General features: G+C 57.7%; 1 protein-coding gene across 3 annotated transcripts in view; it reads right to left on the reverse strand.

Moving 5' to 3' along the window:
• SEMA6C (semaphorin 6C) overlaps window positions 1-16,390 on the reverse strand; it is a 34,887-nt gene that overhangs the window by 8,818 nt on the left and 9,679 nt on the right. The window contains exons 12-16 of one of the 3 annotated variants that reach the window (XM_044990948.1): window positions 15,862-15,999; window positions 11,503-11,580; window positions 7,326-7,381; window positions 6,350-6,400; window positions 3,301-3,450 (exon numbers count right to left, since the gene is read on the reverse strand). In XM_044990948.1, the coding sequence (XP_044846883.1) occupies window positions 3,301-3,450; window positions 6,350-6,400; window positions 7,326-7,381; window positions 11,503-11,580; window positions 15,862-15,999 (473 nt within the window). Of the gene's footprint in view, window positions 1-3,300; window positions 3,451-6,349; window positions 6,401-7,325; window positions 7,382-11,502; window positions 11,581-13,169; window positions 13,535-15,861; window positions 16,000-16,390 lie in introns of those variants that run through there. The other 2 variants (XM_044990949.1, XM_044990951.1) reach the window with 2 other exon arrangements.

The following is a 16,390-nucleotide window of genomic DNA, read 5'->3' on the forward strand; positions in this document are numbered from 1 at the left end:
AGATTTTTCACACCCCTGAGCGATACAGCTATGTCGACCTGCATTTTACATGTAGACCAGGTGTGAATTCAAACCGTGCTAGGTATAACCCACGGGGGGGATGTTTTATCCCAGGACGAGGGGCTTTTTTTCTGGCTTAGTATAATCCCTGTCCAAAGTGATATATGCCAAGCCTAAAAGAGATACAGGGTTCTCGCGGAGGTTATCCTGGTATCTCTCTAGTGGTTTAAATTCTCACCTTATCTCATACTGGTATAACTTTCTCATACAGCCAAGCCCTTCGCAGCTGTCAGCAAGAGAATCCAGGTGTCCTGGCTCCCCGCCCCCTGCTCTAACCACTAGACCATACTCCTCTCCCAGAACCAAGACTGGAACCCAGGAGTCCCAACTCCCAGCCCCTTCTGCTCTAACCACTAGACACCACTGCCTGCCTGCAAGCCGGGAACAGATGCCAGGACTCGTGACTACCATTTATCAGCTCTAACCACTAGCGAACACTCCCCTCCCAGAGCCAAAAGAACCCAGGAGTCCTGCATCCCAGTCCTGCGCGCTAACCATTAGCTTGCAACTCCACCACTGATTTTCCAGGCAGTATATATAAGAGGGGGGTGTGATGAGCCGTTTTTTCTGGGAGGTGGGGGAGGTTCCCCTGAAATCATCCCCTCTGATCCTCCAGTACCCTGCTGGGTCGGTGACTACCCAGGGCTCGGAGCTGCCAGGGATCTGTGGCCTTCCCCCCTGCCCATCCTGGTGCCAGTGCTGACTGGGTAAGGCCAGACAAGCCTTTCATCTGCGGCGGAGGGGGAGATAATCTGGCTGCTTTTCGCAACCCATTTCCGCTCACTCCAGAGCCCGCTTCTGAGCGCTCGCTGCAATTTGACCGTTATTTTCTCACCTTCCCTCCTGCCAGGAGCAGCGCCGCCTCGCTGACTGGCTTTGTTTTTATAGCTTGTGTGTCCGGCTGGGTTTTTTAAACAGACATTAGTCCTAATGCCCCAATCAGCTTGGCTTTTAAAAGCCATTTCGGCTCTGGCCCTTCAGCTGTCTCCCAGGCAAAGGGCATCCGTGTCTTCCCTCTCCAAAGGGTTGGGCTCATTTCGGCATGTGAATTCTGCAGAAGGGATGGACTGACAGCGCTGGAGCCTGTCGTACCTCAAGCCTCAGGTGGGAGAAGGCATCAGAGTTCCACCGTCTTCAAGTCAGGACTCCTGGGTTCTGCTCTGGGTCTCTGTGTTGGGTCAGTGGTTAGAGCGGGTGTCAGGACTCCTGGGTTCTGCTCTGGGTCCCTGTGTTGGGTCAGTGGTTAGAGCGGGTGTCAGGACTCCTGGGTTCTGCTCTGGGTCCCTGTGTTGGGTCAGTGGTTAGAGTGGGTGTCAGGACCCTGGGTTCTGCTCTGGGTCCCTGTGTTGGGTTAGTGGTTAGAGCGGGTGTCAGGACTCCTGGGTTCTGCTCTGGGTCCCTGTGTTGGGTTAGTGGTTAGAGCGGGTGTCAGGACTCCTGGGTTCTGCTCTGGGTCCCTGTGTTGGGTTAGTGGTTAGAGCGAGTGTCAGGACTCCTGGGTTCTGCTCTGAGTCCCTGTGTTGGGTCAGTGGTTAGAGCGGGTGTCAGGACTCCTGGGTTCTGCTCTGGGTCCCTGTGTTGGGTTAGTGGTTAGAGTGGACGCAGGACTCCTGGGTTCTGCTCTGGGTCCCTGTGTTGGGTTAGTGGTTAGAGCGGGTGTCAGGACTCCTGGGTTCTGCTCTGGGTCCCTGTGTTGGGTTAGTGGTTAGAGCGGGTGTCAGGACTCCTGGGTTCTGCTCTGGGTCCCTGTGTTGGGTTAGTGGTTAGAGCGGGTGTCAGGACTCCTGGGTTCTGCTCTGAGTCCCTGTGTTGGGTTAGTGGATAGAGAGGGTGTCAGGACTCCTGGGCTCTGCTCTGCGGGGGAGGTGCAGCCCAATGCCTAGAGGGAGAGGGGGGACAGGACTTCAGAGGAGCTACCCCAGTCTTTTCCAGCTGCGGATCTGTCTGTGCAGCACAACTCCCCAGTACCCGAATCCTGATGGCTCCTTCCCTGTTGGCACTAAGGGAGCAGCGGCAAGTGCCAAGCGCTCGCTCTGAGTTCAGCGGCAGAGGGCAGGACACTGGGGCAGCGAGGCCACTGACTGCAGCAGGGACACCGGGCAGATTCCTGTTCTAACCACCTCCCACCCAGTGCCTGGAACGGAACCCAGGAGTCCTACTCGTGCTGGGGACAGGGTGTGGGACTGGCTCTGCTACTGATTCCCTCTGGGACCCTGGGCAAGTCCCGGCCCCTCTTTGGGCCTGTTTCCCCATCACGACACTGGCTCTGCTGCGTATGGCCGGGGGAACGAGGGGAGACGAGCTAAGGATGAGCCGCTCCGTGATACACACACGTACACACTGCTCACCACACGTGCGCACACCTGCCACTGACACACACGCACACACAGAGCACCCTGTGCACACGTCCCCCCGTGCACACAGCTCTCTCTCTTTCTCACACACAGAGCACTATAGCCGGGCGGGAACCCTCTCTCCTAACCCATGACAATTTTCAGAACAACCCGTGTGGCCTGGGGCTAACCTCGCGCCCTTTTGCCATTCTTCATGAAAACCCGGCCAGCGAGAGCGGCATCGCCCCTCCCTAGAAGAGCCAGCAGCTCAGGGATCGGGGCTGTCACCTGCAATGCGGGAGACCTAGGTTCAGAGCAGGGACTTGACCATAGATCTCCCCGTGCCAGGTGACAGCGGTGGGCACCGGGCAATTGGCTCCTCTGGGGCGGGAGGCTCTCTCTCTCTCTCTCTCTCTGTATTTCTCTCCCCCAGCAAGTGAAATACCAGCCTGGCCCGGAGAACGGCCTGCGCAAACTTGCAAAAAGTATCAGTTTCTGATGAAAAACCTGCTGCATCACCTAATCCCCACCCGGGTCCAGCAGCATCCCCACCTGCGGTGGCATTCACCGCCCCTTCTGCAGCATCCAGTGATGAGACACTGGGCTAGATGGGCCCTGAATCCGGCCCCACACCGCTCTCATACACACCCCCTGGCCTCCCGATCCTGTCCCTCTCCTTGCACACCAGGGGTTATGCACTGCAGAGAAGCTGCCCCCTGTGCCCGCCCCACCACCGAACACCACTGAAAGGGAGAGAGCTGGTTATTCTGCGCTTGCAAACAGGTGCCATGCTCCTGCGGGTTAATCCTCGCTCTGGGGAACCGCAGCCGCCACAGCCCCGGGGCTTGAGTTAATGGTGCTGGTGACAGCCCGTCGTGCAGCTCCGCGCGAGCACGTCCCCTCTTACCCTGAGTGTTTACAGCCACGCGTAAGGTGGAGCGTGGGTCCCCGGCGCCAGGGGCGGGCTGGGCGTCTCGGGCCGTGCCCGCCTGGGTACGGCCCGTGGGCGCCGGGAAGGGCGCGGCACTGGCGGTGGGGCCCGCGGCTCGGACTTGCTCTGCGTTACCGGCGACAAAGAAAAACGTCAGGGGGACGCAGCAGGCTGGTGACGGCAGCATGAGCCTGCACCCTTGTGGGATCCGGGTCGGGGTCCCCCTCCGACCTGCTGGAGGGCTGGGTCACCCCCCTCCACCTACTGCATTATCACCAGTGACTCCCAGCGCCGGCACAAGGGGCCAGAGGCCAGCCGCAAAGCAGGTAGCCCAGCACCTCCTGCTGGATGGTAAAATACCCCCGCCCAGATCCATCCCACTGGTGGCTGCAACAGGCCCCTACACACCAACGCTGGCTCTGCACAGGGCATACGCAGGGAGAGCTTCCCCCACACCCTGCCCCCCGTCCACGGGCCTGGGCCCTGCCCTGGGGAGACCCCCCCTTGAGGGAGAGGGAAGGAGGAGCTCACTCGCTGGGCTCCATTCAGCCCTGGCCCCATTGATCACTGCAGGGTGGGCCTAGGCACAGAAGGCCTGTCTGTGATACAGCCCCAGGGGAGCTCAGGGCGGGGACAGCAGGGGGCTGCGGGTCGGGATTGAGGGGCACTGGCAGAGCTGTGGGAGGAGCCCAGGGTGGGGACAGCAGGGGGCTGTGGGTCGGGATTGAGGGGCACTGGCAGAGCTGTAGGGGGAGCCCAGGGCTGGGCTAGCAGGGGGCTGTGGGTCGGGATTGAGGGGCACTGGCAGAGCTGTGGGGGTAGCGCAGGGCTGGGCTAGCAGGGGGCTGCGGGTTGGGATTGAGGGGCACTGGCAGAGCTGTGGGAGGAGCCCAGGGGGCTGTGGGTTGGGATTGAGGGGCACTGGCAGAGCTGTGGGGGGAGCCCAGGGGGCTGTGGGTTGGGATTGAGGGGCACTGGCAGAGCTGTGGGGGGAGCCCAGGGCTGGGATAGCGGGGGCTGGGAGTCGGAATTGAGGGGCACTGGCAGAGCTGTGGGGGAAGCCCAGGGCTGGGATAGGAGGGGGCTGCGGGTTGGGATTGAGGGGCACTGGCAGAGCTGTGGGGGGAGCCCAGGGCTGGGCTAGCAGGGGGCTGCGGGTTGGGATTGAGGGGCACTGGCAGAGCTGTGGGTTGGGTGGGGGAAAGCCCAGGAGGAGCTTGCATGGCACCTGCCCACACTGTGCCCGGCTCCGTGTACAGAGCAGCCAGCGTGAGCCCCACGCGCAGAGCCTGGGCCCAGCACCTCACTTGCTACGGCGCCACATGGCCGGCCCTGTGTCCTCAGCCCCAGTCCGGAGGGGTGAGAAGATGAGAGAGAGAGAGAAACCAACCCCGCACTCTGCCCCATGCCGCGGATCTTTGTGACGCTCCAAAGGACAGATCCAGCCCCCACCCCATGCCAGGGGGCATCGCCCGCCGCAATCTAACCCCTCTCTTCAATAAACCCAGCTGCCCCTTCCTGCCTTCCTTCAAACAGGGACTATGCACGCAGCTGTCTGGCCCTGCTGTCTCCTCCAGACCTAGCCCCGGGGAGGACAGGTCGGGTCCTGGCTGCTCGGGGGGCTACGAGGAATTCTGCTGCTGCGCACAGAACCAGGATCTGGCCTGCTGGATTCACAGCACGACCTTAGGGGTGAGGGCCGTCATCGCGGGGCCTGACTCGAGCTGTGCAGCACGGCTGGTGAGGGAGCCATTGGGTTCCCAACCTCTCTCCAGAGCCCTGGGGATCAGCGCTCCGTCCCTGCCCTGGCGGAGAGGGATGTGAGACGTTCTGAGTGATGATGAGCAGAGATGGCGGGTGGAGTGATGAGAGGTGACGGGGTTAGCGATGGCGGCCAGGGGACGTGGTTAGTGTCGGTGTGAATGGTGACAGACTAGCAACGCAACTCCTGGCACCCATGGAGGGCACCCTCTGCCCTCTCTCCATTTTGCCACCTTGCCAGCCTCACTGGCTGGTGAGCATTTTGTCTGGGCATGGTCGGGCCTGGTGGGAGCCATCTTTGGACACCAGGCTTCAGCAGACCCGGACTCCCAGAGAAGGAGGCACTGGGCCTGGCCCTGAGGGAGTTTATCGCTGTCCCAATAGGATGGTGTGGGGGATTCATGGAGGGTGTTACTCTTACCCAACAGGAAGCAATGGTGGTACTGCAGACGGGGGGTCCTGGCCAGTGGCACAATGCTAATACTCTGGGGGGGGGTCAGGGGATTCCCAACATGGCACCGTCATGGAGTAACCCAACATGGCATCACCAAGGGGCATCCCAACATGGTGTCCCCATGAGGTGTCCCAACACAGTGTCCCCATGAGGTGTTCCAATGTGGCGTCCCCATGAGGTCTCCCAACATGGCCTCACAACATAGCATCCTCATAACCTGTCCCAACATGGCCTCCCGCTGAGGTGTCCCAACATGGCATTCCAACATGGCGTCCCCACGAGGTGTCCCAGTGTAATGTCCCAACATGGTATCCCCCTGAGGTGTCCCAACATGGCATTCCAACATGGCGTCCCCACGAGGTGTCCCAGTGTAATGTCCCAACATGGTATCCCCCTGAGGTTCCCCAACATGGCGTTGCCAAGGGTTATCCCCATGAGAAGCCCCAACGTGACATCCCAATACCGAGTCCGTATGGGGCAGCCCAATATGGCATCCCAACATGGGCTGTCTCACTGTCCTGTCCCCATAGGCTGTCTCAATACGGCGTCCCAGCATGGCGTGCTCATGGGACATCCCAATGTTGGGGTCTCAGTGAAACTGTGACAAGCCCTCTGTGTTGTAACCCACCCTCAAACTCTCCCCGGCCCCGGGGTGGGGGGCGAGAGCAGAACCATGATGAGGAGTAAACCGTGTAGGGCCCGTCCCTCCCCGGGGCCTTGGGGGGAGATGTCACAGAGGGTTGGGGGTGAGGGATCTGGGGGGCAGCAGAGTTGGCAGGAGGCTGAAAGCGAGACGGGGGAGTCACTGACCATACGATGAGTCACTGGCAGTGTTGTGATTCCCCGTGGAGGTCACAGCGTCTACGGAAAGGAGAAGAGAGAGGGAGCTAGATATCAACGGGGATTGGGGGCAGGAACGGGGAGACTGCAGCAGAGCTGGGGGGAATGTCAGGGTGGGAAACTACAGGGCAGGGGAGGGGGGTTCAGGGATTCATCCGACCAGGCCAGCACCTGGTCCACCTGCTCCCTGCATCTCAGCAGCACCCACCGCTAAGGGTCTGGGCGGCCCCGCGGGTCCCAGCGCTCCCAGCCAGGGAGGCCTGGAGCTCGGTTTGCAAACTGGGGCCCTTGTGGGTTCAGCACATGGGGCTTTTAGCAAGAACTGCCCCCATGGTCACAGCTCTGGGTCGCCACCAGGTGGGAACCAGAGCCTGGGAGGTAACAGGCCCCACGCTACCAGCACCCCAGAAAGGCAAGTCCCCACAGCCCATTCCTAGCTCCCCTTAGCTCGGCACTAACCTCCCAGCAGCGAAAGGCCCCATACCCCCTTCCTTGCCTCCCGGATCCCTCCAGTACCCCAGGATGGAAACACGAGGATTTTCCCCCTAGAATCCAGCTCCAAATTTTGCATCTCTCCACAACAGGCAGAACCCGGCCCCCCGCTGGCCCCACACCTGCGATATCACAGGGGGCTGCATACCGGATGGGAATTTTTCTTTTTCGCAATTTAAAGAGGCTCCATGATGAAGAAACCATGATGGCTGCTGCCTCCTCCTCTTTCCTCAGATGAGGTTCACGCTCCCACGCAACAGCTAGTCGCCCGCCGCCAGGCTGCCAGAGCCGGGCCTCTGGGGGCACACGGCCACTTTTGTTCTGCTGGGCCAGGCCTGTTTTATGGGCAGCCCGGGATGCTGACTCATCCCGTTTCTCCTCCGCAGAGACCCCCAGCGCTTCCTGCCCCTGCAGCTGCCGCTGCTGGGGGGGAGGCGGCCCTGGCCCCACATACCTTGACAGCTCCCCGGCTGCTTGGCGGAGTTCTCAACATCTTGTTCGAATCCAGCCCTGGAAGGAAACCAAGGGAGACCGCGGTGAAGGAGCCTGTCGCCTCGATTAGACCCTCCGCTCATTAATCGGGGTTCCAAGAAAATGATACAGAGATAAAGCTAGAGGCAAGGGACCCCCTCCCACAAAGCACCCCCTCCCCGCAAACCCCAACCATTGCTCTGCTTGGAGGAGCCTGACGTAATGTCTTCCCTTGGCTGGTTAGTTGGGTTGATGTCGGATTTACCGCATGGATGTTTAGGGTCTTGGTCTCGTGGCAAAGGTAGGAGGGAGTCGGGGGGGCGGAAGCAGGGAAGGCCATCAGGAAGGAGCTAGAGTGAAGAACCCAGGAGATCTGGAATTCAGGGGCCAGGCGGTTAGGAGATGGCTCTTCCACCCTGCCCCCTACCACCTGGGCTCGGAGGCAAATGAGGCTCAATAAAGGGACCTCCCCCCCACTGCTCTCGTTCACACTATCACCCCAACCCTTCTGGATGCAGGGTCACCGCATGGCAGAGCCGGGCTGCTCTCAGGTCCACACTCCCTCCCCCAGCGTTAAGGTTTCCACTTCGCAAACAACATCCAGCCTGTGGCTGCGACGGGCTAGTGGGGTCATGAGGACCCCATAAAACACCCCGTATGGAATAGGCAGTGCCTCCACGGAAGTGTGATGTAGTGGTTAGAGCAGGGAGGACTTGGCGTAGGACGCCTGGGTTCTGCTCCTGGTTTGGGAAGGGGAGTGGTGCCCAGTTGTTAGAGAAAGGGGAACTTGGAATCAAGAGTCCTGCGTTCAATTCTCTCCATTCAATTCTCTCTGTGCCTCAGTTTCCCCATCTGTCAGATGGGGACACTTGCCTAGACCTATCTCTTTCAGGGAAGGCTGCGGGGCTTACAGAACAGGTGAGATGGGGGGTGACCCACACTGAGAGATGTTCAGCTCAGAAGGCTTCACCCTCACCATCTAGTCTGACCTCCTGGCTGACTGCCAGCCATAGGACTTCCCTGAATTAATTCCTAGTCTGAGTTGGATGCGAGCAGGTCTTTTAGAAAAGCAGCTGGTCTTGATCTGAAAATGTCCAATGAAGGAGAGTTCCTGGCGCTGCTAGGTCATTAGCTGGGCCAATGGTTAATAACCCTCGCTGTTAAAATTCCCAGTCCACATGTGTCAGAGAATATCAGGGTTGGAAGGGACCTCAGGAGGTCACCTAGTCTGACCCCCTGCTCAAAGGACCAATCCCCAGACTGATTTTTGCCTCAGATCCCTAAATGGCCCCCTCAAGGATTGAACTCATAACCTTGGGTTTAGCAGGCCAAGGCTCTAACCACTGAGCTATCCCTCCCCCCCAGCTTGACCTCCCAGCTGTTGGGTTGTGTTGGATGGAAGAGGCCTCTAGTCTCAAATTTCTGTTCCCCTCTAGGTACCACTAGACTGTGATCAAGTCACCCCCCCAACCTGCTCTTTGTTAAGCTAAACAGATCGAGCTCCTTGAGTCTCTCACTATAAGGTTTTCCAATCCTCAATCTTGTGGCTCTTCTCTGACCCCTCTCCAAGAGGGAGGGAGGGTACGTAGGACGGGGACACAATGAGGGGTGGGATCCAGGTGGCCCCTGACCAGACGACCGAAGGCCGGATGGACCCGATCTGAGAGCATGGCATTGCTACCTGGCACACGGAGTCACAACACCACTCAAAGATAGGCCGGCTGAGCAGGGAATCTGGGCCCCGTTCTTAGCAATACTCTGGTTGTGCTCCTGACATAGTGTTCCCAGAGAAGGGAAGAGGAGGGAGCAGGAGCAGTCTCGGAGGCCTGGTTTACACTAGGTCAACCCAGCTATGGGACCGCTCAGAGGTGTGACCGATGCGGTGCAGACTTTGCTAGATCCATGGAAGAATTCTCCCTCCGACCTAGCTACGGCTTCTCGGGGAGGTGGATTAACGACAGGGATGGGAGCACCGCCAAGGTCGACACTGAAGCATTTCACCGTAAACCATCTAACACCCAATGCACAGCATGATCCCAGGAACTGAACAACCAGCAGCCTTGATTTCTGTCCCCCACTATCGCGCCGCTCGAACCCTTTCCAGAGCTGACCAGACAATCCCCTTTCGAGGCGCAGAAACGTATTGTCCTTCTGCCTGGGACGGAAGCCAAGCCTCTCCGACCGTTTTTGCCAAAGAAAGGAGTTGAAATGTCCCAGGATGTGAGGCCAATGGCCAGGGATGGGGGAGTCCCTGCTCTGCCTGGGTCAAAGCTGAATTTTTTGACCCGGAGCACGCTGCTCCAGGCAGAATCTGGCTCTTCCCCCAGGCTACACGACTCTCCCCCGCTCCAAAACCCGCTTCGTCGCAGCCTGTCTCAAAACATTTCAGCTGCTGTGAAATTTCAGTGCATAAAAAATGTTCCTACCAGCTCCACCTTCCTCCTCTCCTCCCGGCCCCGCCCGGGCTGGGTTTCCAGGGTTCCTTTCTAACACCCAGATCTGGCGGGACTCCTAAGGCAGGCTGAGGACCCAGGCTGAGGACCCAGGAGTCCGGGGGCCGGGGGGCCGCAGGAGCTGCTGTGGTTGCTCTGTGGGTGAGCCCAGCCACCTGTGTAGCCAGGGAGTGGGGTTTGTCCCGAGCTTTCTCAGGGATGGAGCCTTCCGTGCGTCCCCCGCTAGGCGCCCTGTTCTGCAGCTTCAGAAAGCGGCACGCTGGGGAGCCCTCTGGCTAGTGCCACTGTGTCTCCATCTCCGTGCATGTTCCCAGGCATAACCGAACCCAGAGCCCAGTATTTCCCAGGCAGCTGTTCCCCAGCACAAGATCCTAATTAGATGCAGCTGGGAGGTGCGGCTGTACGGCCGCCGAGCTCCATACACTCTAGGAGCCGGCGGTGGGGTTTATTTGTGCTGCGGCCCTAATGAGGCTAATTACACGTTTCGTGCCCTGTGGTTTTCTCATGGTCCCCACGCAGGTGTCTTCTCCAGCAGAGGGCGCTCTGGAGCACACGCCTGCTGGGTCCTGGCCAGCCAGGGTGATGGGGGAACCGGGAATTGAAGGGAACAGCTGACACAGAGCAGGGCCCAAGGGAAGTCGCTGCATGGACACATGCACAATGCTTCCGGGTGGGCACGTGGCTAGCTCTGCCGTGGCACGGCGGCACTCAGCTTGCTCCTGCAATACGCCCGCTTAGCGCATGCGACTCTGTCTCCCTCTAATGGTCAGCCTGGCAACTGCACCAGCTCACAGAGAAAGGCGCCACTGCCCCCGGAGGGGTGGAGCGAGGCAGCTTTGGCATCGGTCGGTGCCGAGCACCCTGTGCATTACACTTCCCAAGGGGACCCAGCTGCTGGGCATTCCAAGGAGGGTGGGGCTGGGGAAGGGGGGCTCTGCTAGCCATCTTTGCCAGCACATGGGCCTCGGGCCTGATTCTCCAGAGCCAGACATGGACAGCACAGGCGGGTACACAGCAGGGTGCTATCAGATGGCAGCGGCAGCCTGTCACACCCCACTGTGCGCTGGGGAAAACGACTGTGCAATCAGAGAACAGGCGCACGCCAGCTGTGAGAACCGATCACACTCGCCACAGCTGTGTGTGTGTGTTACACCCCCCGCTGACGGGAAGGGACTTTCCTCACTGGCACCCTGGGGACTCAGCTTGGGGAGAGCTTTCCGTGCAATCTGTATTGCCGAGCTCCGTGGGATAGGAGCCGATTCAGACAGTGCAAGAGCGACTCGAACTGAGCCCGAGAGTTGGCAGTGGCAGAGAGGCCGACCCTGCCAGCCGGAGACGCAGAGGAGCGACACTGTGTGAAGGAGACAGATGCAGAGGGGTGGGAGAGGAGAGGAAATCTGAGCCGGACTCTCTGCTGCCCTGAAGTGGGGGTGAAAGGCCACCGTCCTGATTTGACTGGTGCAATGAGCGCACACCAGGTGGGCGATTTGTAACAGGCTCAGGGAGTGGTGGAGTCGGCCGGGCAGGGCAGCTAGTCAAGGACATACGGTAAATTCTTCCATCCTCCAGCTGAGTTGTGTCAGGGCACATTTGAAACCCGCATCTGGTTTGCTTCAACGGCCGTCCCTTGCGCTGTGCGCAGACACTGACTGGGGACTGCAGACCCCGGGGAAATCCCCCTCCCAATCTCTAACCAGGGCCACTCACCTGATTTCTTGTCCAAAAGCCACGCATGCTCCCGGCCGGAGCCAGACACAGTATGGATCGCGGGAGGCCAAGCAGCTCCTGTGATGGATTGGGAAGCAGATCAGACACAGAATCACAGAAATGCAGGGCTGGAGGGAACCTCGGTAGGTCAGCTGATCCACTGAGGCAGGACTAAATATTATCTAGACCATCCCTGACAGGTGTTTGTCTAACCTGCTCTTAAAAACCTCCAATGACGAGATTCCAAAACCAAAACCACCCTAGGTAATTTATTTGAATGCTTAACTCTCCTTACAGTTAGGAAGTTTTTCTTAATGGCTGACCTAAATCTTCCTAGCTGCAATTTAAGCCCATTACTTCTTGTCCTATCCTCAGGGGTTAAGGAAAATAATTTATCACCCTCCTCTTTATCACAACCTGTTACCGACTTGAAGGCTGTTATCACGTCCCCGACTCGGTCTTCTCTTCTCCAGACTAAACAACCCCAATTTTTCTAATCTTTCCTCGCAGGTCAAGCTTTCTAGACCTTTCATCATTTTTGTCGCTCTCCTCTGGACTTTCTCCAATTTGTCCACATCTTTCCCGAAGCGTGAACTGGACACAATACTCCAGGTGAGACCTTATCAGCGCCGAGTAGAGCGGAAGAATTACCTCTCGTGTCTTGCTTACAACCCTCCTGCTAATACGGCCCGGAATGATGTTCACTTTTTTGGCCCCAGTATTACATTGTTGACTCATATTTAGTTTGTGATCCGTTATAACCCCCAGATCCCTCCCCGCAGTCCTCCTTCCTAGGCAGTCATTTCCCGTTTTGTATGTGTGCAACTGATTGCTCCTTCCTAAGTGGAGTTCTTTGCATTTGTCCTTATTGAATTTCATCCTATTTAATTCAAACCATTTCTCCACTTTGTCCAGATCATTTTGAATTTCTAATCCTGTCCCCGAAAGCGCTTTCAACCTCTCCCAGCTTGGCATGGTCCACAGACTTTATAAGTGTACTCGCTGTATGTATCCGTTATGAAGATATTGACTACAACCAGAGCAAGGAGAAATCCTGGTGGGACCCCACACGATATGTCCCTCCAGCTTGACTTTTCCAGCCTGTTGTGCACCCACCTTACAGTACATCATCTCTAAGCTACATTTCTCTAGTTCATTTACGAGACGGTCATGTGAGACAGTATCGAAAGCCTGGCTGAGGTTGAGATATACCGCATCTACCGCTTCCCCCCATCGACAGGGCTTGTTATCCTATCAGTGAAGGGTAGTAGGTTGGTTTGACATGGTTTGTCTTGACAAATCCATGTTGACTGTTACTTATCATCTTATTTTCTTCTAGGTCGGGGTAGGCACCCTACGGCACGCGTGCCGAAGGCGGCACGCGAGCTGATTTACAGGGGCACTCACACTGCCCAGGTCCTGGCTACCGGTCCAGGGGGCTCTGCATTTTAATTTAATTTTAAATGAACCTTCTTAAACATTTAAAAAACCTTATTTACTTTACATACAACAATAGTTTAGTTATATATTATAGACTTAGAGAAAGAGACATTCTAAAAACATTAAAAAGTATCACTGGCACACGAAACCTTAAATTAGCGTGAATAAATGAAGACTCGGCACACCGCTTCTGAAAGGTTGCCGACCCCTCTTCTAGGTGTTTGCAACTCGACTGTTTAATTATTTGCTCCATTATCTTTCCAGGTACCACAGTTCCGTAATTCCCTGGGTTGTCTTTAGTCTCCTTTTTACAGCTAGCTACTATGTTCGCCCTTTTCCAGTCCTCTGGGATCGCTCCCGTCCTCCATGAGTTCTCAAAGATAGTCACTAACGGCTCACAGATCTCTTCAGCCATCTGCTTAAGCAATGTGAATGGTAGCAGCCTGGACGGGGCTAGCCAGCCTCACGCTCCAGGGCAAAATCAGATCATCCTCTGAGGGCCAGGAAGGAATCCCCCACTTCTGGCCCCAGGGGTAGTTAATGCTCATGTGGGGGGTGGTTTACCTGCCTTCAAAACAGCTGGCAGGGGACACTGTCAGGAAACCAGACAAGACTGATCACGGGTGTGTTCTGGGGCCTGATTCTGCCTTCACTTATGGCCCGATCCAAGGCCAGTGAAGTCAGTGGGGGGACGTCCCTGGGTGTCAGATCAGACCTTGGTTTGATGCCCGTGTCAATGACGGACTGATCCTGGACCTCGCGGGCCTGAGAGCAGGGCCAGGATGTCCAGCCAGGCTGCACCGGGCGGGGGAACTACGAATGCGCGGCAGCGGGGAACTCCTAGGCTCTGGTCCCGGCTCCGCCGTCTGCGTGACCCCCGTGCAATGAGGCGAATGGGAGCCGCAGGGATTAGGCGGCTAAGAAGTGCTAAGGATTAGAGCGCCGAGCAGCAATGACTAGCAGAGTGGAGATGACGCAGCTGGTAACACAGGCTGCAGAGACACCAGCTCATCACCTCCCTGCCCCCCACCCCCACCCCGGGGGCCACTTTCAGCCGCGTAGAAAATGAGGCTCAGAGGACAGACGTGACCTATCCGAGATCACACAGATCACTGGCAGAGCTGGGAATAGAACCCAGGAGTCCTGACTCCCTTCCACCTCCCCCGCTCCAACCACTAGACAGGTCCCCCTGCTTCTAATGCCAGGCGGGTTCTGCTCGTTATCCCGGCTCCTGACGACTCAGAGGGGAGCTGCTCAGGGCTTCACTGGGGGCTTTTTATAGGTGGTTTTAATTGCCAGATAAAGGCCATGGAAAGGTCAGAGAGAGACTGCAGGGGGCTCTGGGTTTCTTGGAACTGGCTCGGGTCGGACATCTACACCTGTCGGGGCTGGGACACGGGCCAGGCCGGGGCACTGGGGGAGCCAATGGCTGCTTACGGTGCAAACACACCCTACGCTCACACAAACACACACACGCTCCTCCTCGACACACACACACATGCTGTACACCCCACCCTACACACACACACACACACACACTTCCCCAACACTCCCACCCTACACACACACACACCCCACCCTACTCACACATACACATGTGGGCACACACACTTCCCCTTGACACACATACACATGCTTTACACCCCCATACCTTTCACATACACACACACACTTCCCCTCGACATACATTCACATGCTGTACCTGCCCTTCACACACACACACACACACACTTCCAACAACATACATACACATGCTGTACACTTCCCATGCCCTGCACACACAGACTTTCCCCAACACACACACTCTACACACACGTGCACACTTCCCTGACACTCAGATACACACTTCCCCCGACACAGATACACATGCTGTACACTGTGCAAACACACACACACACACACACTCCCCCACCTGACACACACACACACTTCCCTGACACTCAGATACACACTTCCCCCGACACACATACACATGCTGTACACCGTGCACACACACACACACACTCCCCCACCTGACACACACATACACACACGCACACTTCCCTGACACTCAGATACACACTTCCCCCGACACAGATACACATGCTGTACACTGTGCAAACACACACACACACTCCCCCACCTGACACACACGCACACGCACACTTCCCTGACACTCAGATACACACTTCCACCGACACAGATACACATGCTGTACACCGTGCACACACACACACACACTCCCCCACCTGACACACACACACACACACACTTTCCTGACACTCAGATACACACTTCCCCCGACACAGATACACATGCTGTACACCGTGCAAACACACACACACACTCCCCCACCTGACACACACACACACACACACGCACACTTCCCTGACACTCAGATACACACTTCCCCCGACACACATACACATGCTGTACACCGTGCACACACACACACACACACTCCCCCACCTGACACACACACACACACACGCACACTTCCCTGACACTCAGATACACACTTCCCCCGACACAGATACACATGCTGTACACTGTGCAAACACACACACACACTCCCCCACCTGACACACACGCACACGCACACTTCCCTGACACTCAGATACACACTTCCACCGACACAGATACACATGCTGTACACCGTGCACACACACACACACACTCCCCCACCTGACACACACACACACGCACACTTTCCTGACACTCAGATACACACTTCCCCCGACACAGATACACATGCTGTACACCGTGCAAACACACACACACACTCCTCCACCTGACACACACACACAGAGTTCCCGTCCCTCTCACCCCCCCCAGCACGCGCACTGTGTGAATGGAGCCCCAGGCCCTGCCGGACCTTCGGGTCCCTCCAAGCCAGGGGGCAGCAGGCCCCCACCCACCCCACGGCCCTTCCCCACTCACTTCCGGCAGCTCCCATAGGCGTCGCAGCGGCTGAGTGGCACGCGGCGCACGCAGCTGGAGAAGGCCACGTACAGGGCCTGGTGGGCTGCGTCCAGCTCCAGGCCCAAAATCCGCCTGTCCTCCCTCTTCACGTTGCACCTGGGGCCGAGCACAGAGAGCCAGAGTCAAAACCAAGCCCGCGCCCCCAGTCCCTGTGCCGGCCTGCGCCCCTCCTCCCACGAGAGCACAGGGACAGCAGAAGCGCTCTCCCTGTTTGACAGGTGGGGAAACTGAGGCACGGAGAGGGGGCGGGGTGACGATTCCCAGGCTAAACAGCTAGTCAGTGGCACAGGGGAATAGAACCCAGGAGTCCGGACTCCCAGGTGCCTTTGCTAATCAGTCAGCCACATCCAGGAACAGAACCCTGGAGCCATGATCCCCCTCCTCCTTGCTCTAACCACTAGACACCACTTCCCTAACACTGAGGCCAGAACCCAGGAGTCCTGCTCTAAGCCCTAGATCCCGTGTCCCCAAAACTGAGGCCAGAACC

This window comes from Mauremys mutica, chromosome 17, assembly GCF_020497125.1.
Source record: "Mauremys mutica isolate MM-2020 ecotype Southern chromosome 17, ASM2049712v1, whole genome shotgun sequence".
Classification (NCBI taxonomy): domain Eukaryota; kingdom Metazoa; phylum Chordata; order Testudines; family Geoemydidae; genus Mauremys; species Mauremys mutica.